Source organism: Genypterus blacodes, unplaced genomic scaffold, assembly GCF_046128005.1.
Source record: "Genypterus blacodes isolate CSIRO-AG114 ecotype Tasmania unplaced genomic scaffold, CSIRO-AGI_Gbla_v1 ptg000096l_1, whole genome shotgun sequence".
Lineage (NCBI taxonomy): Eukaryota > Metazoa > Chordata > Actinopteri > Ophidiiformes > Ophidiidae > Genypterus > Genypterus blacodes.
The window spans coordinates 107,501-115,000 of NW_027466900.1; the positions used below are offsets into that span (position 1 = coordinate 107,501).

General features: G+C 44.4%; 1 protein-coding gene across 2 annotated transcripts in view; it reads right to left on the bottom strand.

Annotated features, from left to right (window-relative positions):
• pik3r3b (phosphoinositide-3-kinase, regulatory subunit 3b (gamma)) overlaps window positions 1-7,500 on the bottom strand; it is a 51,145-nt gene that overhangs the window by 10,239 nt on the left and 33,406 nt on the right. Inside the window, exon 2 of one of the 2 annotated variants that reach the window (XM_076159407.1) lies at window positions 733-865. In XM_076159407.1, coding sequence (XP_076015522.1) covers window positions 733-766 — 34 coding nt within the window. In that variant the 5' untranslated portion in view covers window positions 767-865. Of the gene's footprint in view, window positions 1-732; window positions 866-3,555; window positions 3,938-7,500 lie in introns of those variants that run through there. The other variant, XM_076159406.1, reaches the window with a different exon arrangement.

Genomic DNA, 7,500 nt, shown 5'->3' on the forward strand with positions numbered 1-7,500 from the left:
GAGAGAAACACAAGAGAAGAAAGGAGGAGGGAGAGAGAAAGAGAGAGAGAAACACATGAGAAGAAAGAAAGAGAGAAACACAAGAGAAGAAAGAAAGACAGAGAAACAGAAACCCAAGAGAAGAAATGAGGGAGAGAGAGAGAGAGAGAGCAACAGAGAGAGAGAGAGAGAGAGAGCGGACGGTGAACAAAGGCGACCAACAGCGTAGCTTACAGCCGACCCCCCCCCTCCAGACAAAGGAGCCCTACTCCACACACACACACACACACACACACACACACACACACACACACACACACACACACACACACACACACACACACACACACACACACACACACACACACACACACACACACACACACACACACGTGTGAGCTGATCAAACGACTGTGACTCGTTTCAAAGCTGTAGAGGCGTCTAACAACCTGAACACTGTCAAACATCTGCAACACACACACACACACACACACACACACACACACTCAGTGTGTGTGTGTTAAACAAATCTGAAACACTGTCAAACATCTGCATCACACACACACCTGGTTACAACTGTAACACAAAGGCACATGGAGAAGATTGACAGTTTTTAGGGTCCCACCCAGGGGTGTGTACAGCCCCCCCCCCCCCCCACACACACACACACACACACACACTGACTTCACAGACAAGTGCATGAAACAAAGCAGAAACAGCAGCAGCTGCTCTCTTCTTCTCTTCTTCTCTTACCGCTCTCCAGCGCGGGACTCTCCTTCAGCTGCATGCTCTCTCTCTTCACTCAGACATTTACCTCCTCCCTCCTTCTTTCCCTCTCTTTCTCTCCCTTCCTGCCACTCTGTCGCTCAATCGCTCTCCTCCTCCTCTTCTCCGTCACACTGGAGAAAAGAGCAAACGACCCGATCCAAAAGACCCCACGCTCTGACTGATGGAGGCACGCCCCCTCAGCCAATAAGGAGGCAGCGTGGGAGAAAGGGGGCCGGCCCTCCAGAGAGAAAGAGAGAGAAAGAAGAGCGAGCGAAGGAGAGAGAGCTCATACACACCGTCTCCGTCTTTGTCTCATCACTTTCCTCCTTTCTTTCTTTCCATCTTCCTCTCCGTCTTCCTCCTCTTTCTTTCTCTCCATCTTCCTCTTCCTCTCTGTCACTCTGTCATGCTCCTCTTTTTCCTCTCCATCTTTCTCCATCTGCTGCTCCCTTTGTTCTCCCTTCTCATTTCATTTTCTCTCTGCCTCTCTTTCTCTCTCTCTCTCTCTCTCCTTCTCACTCTCTTTCTGTGTAAATCCACAGGTGTTGCTGCTCTCACACACACACACACACACACACATTTGCAGGAGGAACGCTGCTCTCCTCTCCTTGTATCCTTTCCTTGTATCCTACCTTAAAGAGCTATGCTGTACAGCAACAATCGAAGCAATGTTGGGCTCCAGCTTGTAGAAGGTCAGAGGTCAGGTTAGGTTCTGTTGGCTCTCAGGGTCACTGTGGTGCTGTTTGGAGACCTTCACTGTCTAAGCGTTTCACCTAACACACACACAGCTGTGGCCTTTATTAAAGTCATCTATCCTGTATCCCTCCAGCTGAGAGACAGAACTAATCAGCTGATAAAACCAAATGAAAATACCTTTAACCCCCGCAGGACAAAAGGAATGAAAGAGAGAGAGAAGCAACACACATGTACTCTACTCAAGATCAGCTCGGACCCTCAAACAAGCAGAGGAGCCGGAGACCCAGCATCTATGATGAGAAGAACACAAGCTGAAGAGGGGGGGGGGGGAAGATGACTGACAGCTGCTGGGACAGAGACGCATAAATGCCTTTAGGCAAAGAATCACATTCTGAACTAGAACATGGAGTCTTTCATTCATCTACCTGCTCTCTCCTCTTTCTCCTCTCTCTTCTCTTTCTCCCCTCTCCCTTCTCCTCTCTCTTCTCTTTCGCCTCTCCCTTCCTCTCTCTCTCTTCTCTTTCTCCTCTCTCCCTTCCTCTCTCTCTCTCTCTTCTCTTTCGCCTCTCCCTTCCTCTCTCTCTCTCTCTCCTCTTTCTCCTCTCTCTTCTCTTTCTCCTCTCTCCCTTCCTCTCTCTTCTCCTCTCTCTCTTCTTTCTCCTCTCTCCCTTCCTCTCTCTCTCTTCTCTTTCGCCTCTCCCTTCCTCTCTCTCTCTCTCTCTTCTCCTCTCTCTCTCTTCTTTCTCCTCTCTCCCTTCCTCTCTCTCTCTCTCTCTCTCTCTCTCTTCTCTTTCGCCTCTCTCCCTTCCTCTCTCTCTCTTCTCTTTCCCCTCTCTCCCTTCCTCTCTCTCTCTCTCTTCTCTTTCTCCTCTCCATCTCATCCCCCTCTCATCTGTTTGAATGCTGCTCTGGATGAACACTTTGTTTAGTATTGTTTACATGCGTATGTTTTACATTTATATATGCTTGCATTGATTTGGCTGAATCAAGAGCTGAGTGAGTTAAGTAAAGTTATATATGTCATTTTACACCAGAAGGGCAGCAACACACATGTATACAAAGAAACATGCATAGAATGAACTACTACTACTCTCCAAGCGTGTGTGTGCATGTGTATGCGTGCGTGCGTTGCAAAGCTTCAGCACACCGTCTCAAATTAGAAGACAGTTCAATCACCTACAAATACATTTGTTACGTTTGACAATGAAGGAAGAAGCTTCAGTCATCATCACTGTAACCTGACAATCCTAAGAATATCTGCCAATTATAAATGAGAAACAATGAGAGATAGGAGACAAACTGACACCAGAGAGCACGAAGAGCATGAAGAGTATGAAGAGTATGAAGAGCATGAAGAGCATGAAGAGTATGAAGAGTATGAAGAGCATGAAGAGCATGAAGAGTATGAAGAGTATGAAGAGCATGAAGAGCATGAAGAGTATGAAGAGCATGAAGAGTATGAAGAGTATGAAGAGCATGAAGAGCATGAAGAGTATGAAGAGCATGAAGAGTATGAAGAGCATGAAGAGCATGAAGACTATGAAGGGCATGAAGAGCATGAAGAGCATGAAGAGCATGAACAGCATGAAGAGTATGAAGCGCATGAAGAGTATGAACAGCATGAAGAGCATGAAGACTATGAAGGGCATGAAGAGCATGAAGAGCATGAAGAGCATGAACAGCATGAAGAGTATGAAGCGCATGAAGAGTATGAACAGCATGAAGAGCATGAAGACTATGAAGGGCATGAAGAGCATGAAGAGCATGAAGAGCATGAACAGCATGAAGAGCACGAAGAGTATGAAGAGCACAAAGAGCATGAAGAGTGTGCTGACAAGTGTGGCTCCACCTGATGGGAGTACTGGAGTAGTACTACTACAGTCCTGATGTATTCGTGATGTGAGTACTACAGTACTACAGTACTCTTGCAAAGTCAGCAGAAGCACCAGCACTCTGTTGGTGGAAGACAGGTGGTGGGATAGGATGGGGGGTGGCTACTGCGCTTACCCAGAGGAGAGCTAACATGGTGTTCAGTTTGATTTTGATTCAATGACTGACAAGAAGACAACGTAAAGTAAGGTAAGTGTATTCACGACACTCCTCCCCCCTCACCTGGCGGCTGGTCCATCTCCAGGTAGAAGATGAGCTCTGTGGAATACGGCATCATGACGTCCCTCCAGCCGGCCTCCCCCGCCGGCCACACGGTGTTATACATCACGGTCTCTTTTTAACTTCCAGTCCAACACAAAAGAGGATCCTTATTGAATAAAAATGGCCGCAATATAAACACAAAATGGACGTAAAACAGCAGAGCGGAGACGAGAATCACAAATCGGTCTGTCTTCAGTCCGGAATGAAAACACAGCGGGTGTAAAAACGGCGGACCTCGGGCTGCAGCGGCTTCTTCCGCCATCATAATAAGTCGGCGGTTTTCATGAGTGATGTCGGTGATGAGGGAGACATCGAAGAGCCGTAGCTTCACTCAGTCTGCGTCTACGCGACGCCGCCGGCTCGCTGCTTCATTTGAAGCCGAGCGGAGACCCACTCCTGAGCCGGGGGCGCAGGCGCGATCACACCGATTCAACCCACACACACACGGAGCAATACCGGCCAACACATCCTTATATTATCAAAAGTGTTCAAGCGCCAATATCTGCCTGTCCGACATTAGTCGACCGTGGAGTTATTTCTACAATATTCCGACGTTTTAGGAGTTTCCAGACAGTAACTCCCCTTTCATCACTCATAGTGGTACATCCCTTCTCGCCAACCTGGCGAGTGGTCGTGCGCATGCGCGTCGCTAGTTTAACGTAAAGGTATTTGTGTGCATGTGTGCCTCACATTTAATAATAATAATAGTAATAATAATAATAATAATAATAATAATATAATAATTCTAATACATTTCTAATCTTCTTAATTAAATATTATTTAATTTCTAATAAATATAGAAAATTCTAAAATGATGAAAGTTTATTAGCTACTTACTTAAAAAAAATAAAAAATAAAGGACGCACAACAAAGGTCATGAAACTGAAAACATTCACAATGCAGAACTCGTCATCAAAATCACTTTTTCCTCCAAAGGGTTAACAACAAACCCTGACCCAAAACAAAATGACATAATATGCTTCAGTACATGGTCACTTTGTACAGGGTTACAATAAAAAATAGCAAGTCCTCTAGTTTAGAAACCTAAACAGGTCATAATGCTGAAATGTGCATGAACTACTCTCCATATACCATAGAAAGACAAGACTAACCAAACCAACAACACAAAGCATGTGTATCATTGAACCATCTTTGCTTTCACCCTTCAGAATCAAACGGTCCAAGTAGAGTCACAAATCTGTGATGTCAACGTTTTTTTGTCTTATATAAAATTGAGTCTCAACCCATCAATCCTGCTACAGAGGCAAAACATGCAAGTCACAAGTCAAAGGTGACAAGTCCAAATCAAGTCAAGTGTTAACTGTGTTCCCTTGTTCATAAATAAAAAGCCTCTTGATGACCTTTTTTCACAATTACATCAATATAGGCAAATGAGTAAAATAAATGGAGGTACACACACACACACACACACCACTCAACCTTACTCTTCACATTTAGGAACATTCAGAAAGGAGACAGGAATAAAAAATACACAGAAGTACTGCAAACACTGAAGAGAAGTCAGACTTCTTGTTTATATCAGGATTTATATTTGATCATATTAAAGAAATAATCCAATGTCATGTCATACATGTCAACACACAAAGTTTGGGATCGTTTCTACTGTACGGGACAGAAATGATCCTGTAGTTGATGGACATGGTGTGTAATAAGTTGTGTAACATTCACACCATAATGACGAGAGCTGAGACGTACACAGAGAGATGAGTTTGAGTTTTTGTCTAGTTTTAGTTTAGTCAAATTGGGCCCAATGTCCCTCAAACTGCTTTAGCTGCTGACTGCAGACCAAAGCGTGAAAGCTGGTGTGATGCAGTAAAGTTCTCACATTCTCACGTATAATTTCACTGAACTTTTATCTCACTAAAAACGTTTTTGTCTTCTCCCCCGCAACCACGAGTATGTTCAGTTTTTCTTAAGGTTTTGGGCTCAGACGAACATTTTGCTTTTACCATTTAGAGGCAATGGGTTTGTTTACGCAATCTGAACCTGGTTCAGATTTATAAAAGTAAAAGCGTCCAAGCGTGTGTGTGCTCGGTTTTATAAATCTCCTTTCTCCTTTAGTCCCGATTCTACCAATGCTTATTAAAGAGAACCACAAACATCTCCAGAACCATACAACTCACAGAAAACCACCTCAGTGACCAAGGTCAGAGGTCAATGAACCTTCCTTCCTGTTTGGAGGCAGTGGTGTTATTATTTATTATTATTTATCACAAGGAGGGAACAGAACACACAGCAGCCTCTTTAGAGAACAATGGAAAGCCATCGTACATAGCACAGCAGAGCAGGAGAGAAGGGGAGGTGAAAGTCAGGGGCTCAAGCATTAATAATTAAGTCTCTCTCTCTCTCTCTCTCTCTCTCTCTCTCTCTCTCTCACACACACACACACACACACACACACACACACAGATAAATGATCATAGCCCCCTCCCCCGTTGAGCTGCTGCTATATTGAGCTTATCGCCTGGACACAGGGCACCATTCACCACCAGAATATCACCATTATTTACACCTCAAGAGAGAGAGGGTGTGTGTCTGTGTGTGTGTGTGTGTGGTGGTTGGGTGTTGTGTGTGTTGTGTGCGTGGTAACAATAGTCTGGACAGTGGGACGTAATAGAGGTTGGACATGAGGGATTACAGGGGGTGAGGGGCAGACAGAGTCCATGTTCAAAGTAACGCTATCAGTCTTCGCACAAGAACTGAGGAAAACCTATTAGAATGCAACATAAATAAATATAAATAAACATACAAAGACCCAAACAATCTGATCAGATCCAAAATGGAGTCAAAAAGGGCTTGAGGACAAATGTACCAACCAAGTGAACAGGGACAAGGACAGAACCTAATTCAAACGGGACCTGGGAAGAGTAAAACTGATCTGAAAGGGACTCAGGGACAGTAAACCCATACCAAAAGGACCCTGAAGACAGATTCAAAAGGCACATCAGGACAGTCAGACCCAACCCAATATGAAACAGCGCTTAGGACAATCTGATCCATCCCAGAAGGGACATCCTCCATGTTCCCTATACTGCAGTTCAGACATGTTTGAGCTGCAGGACATTTCATTATCCTGATAAAGTATAAAAGCTAAAAGAATCCGGAAACCCAGATCACATTTTAAGACAGTGAACGTTTTTAACCCCTAAACATATAAATGATAGTTTTGAACAGAAAATAGGATGATTTTGGTTCCCTGAAATAAAAGCATAATCAAAACTGTAATGTTCTGTTCTTCTATATGTTGTGTACTTCACACAGATGCAGGTTCATACATGCAGAGAGACAACCTGCACATCAGGAACAGTTACAGGTTCAGTGTCTTGTTCAGCAATCAAACAAAAAACAAGATAAACAAGAGAGAATGGCGCTGTACCAGAAGGAAGGGCTAGGATGGGGATAGTTACTGTCCTTACCCAAAGGAAGTCCCTCCCTGCTGCCCCTCCAGTGGAGGAGTTTTGTAAAGCCTTTAGCAGAGCATTAAGCTTCCCTTATCCAGAAATAGAGCTTTGCAGGCTGCATGATCAGAGAGGCAGAGCTGTAAACAGAGCTGGAGGTCTGCTCTACTCTGAACCGGGCTGATATTTAACCCTGAGCCTAACCCTGGGTCTAAGCCTAACCTGGCGATAACAGCGTCAAGCAGAAACAGAACACACTCCAAGGAGACAAATAAGAAAGAAGTGAAATGAATAAGAAACCAAATATTTACAATGAATGGAATCTTTTTTCCATTTCCAAAAGCTCCACTGCAAACAATAGAACCCTGGACAGGCCCCACCCCTGTCTCTATCATCACTCCCACCATCCCTCCATCTATTTCCTCCACTAATAGGATTTCCAGGTCTTTTATTGTTACTTTCATGAGGTCAAGATGAGCAGAGCTTT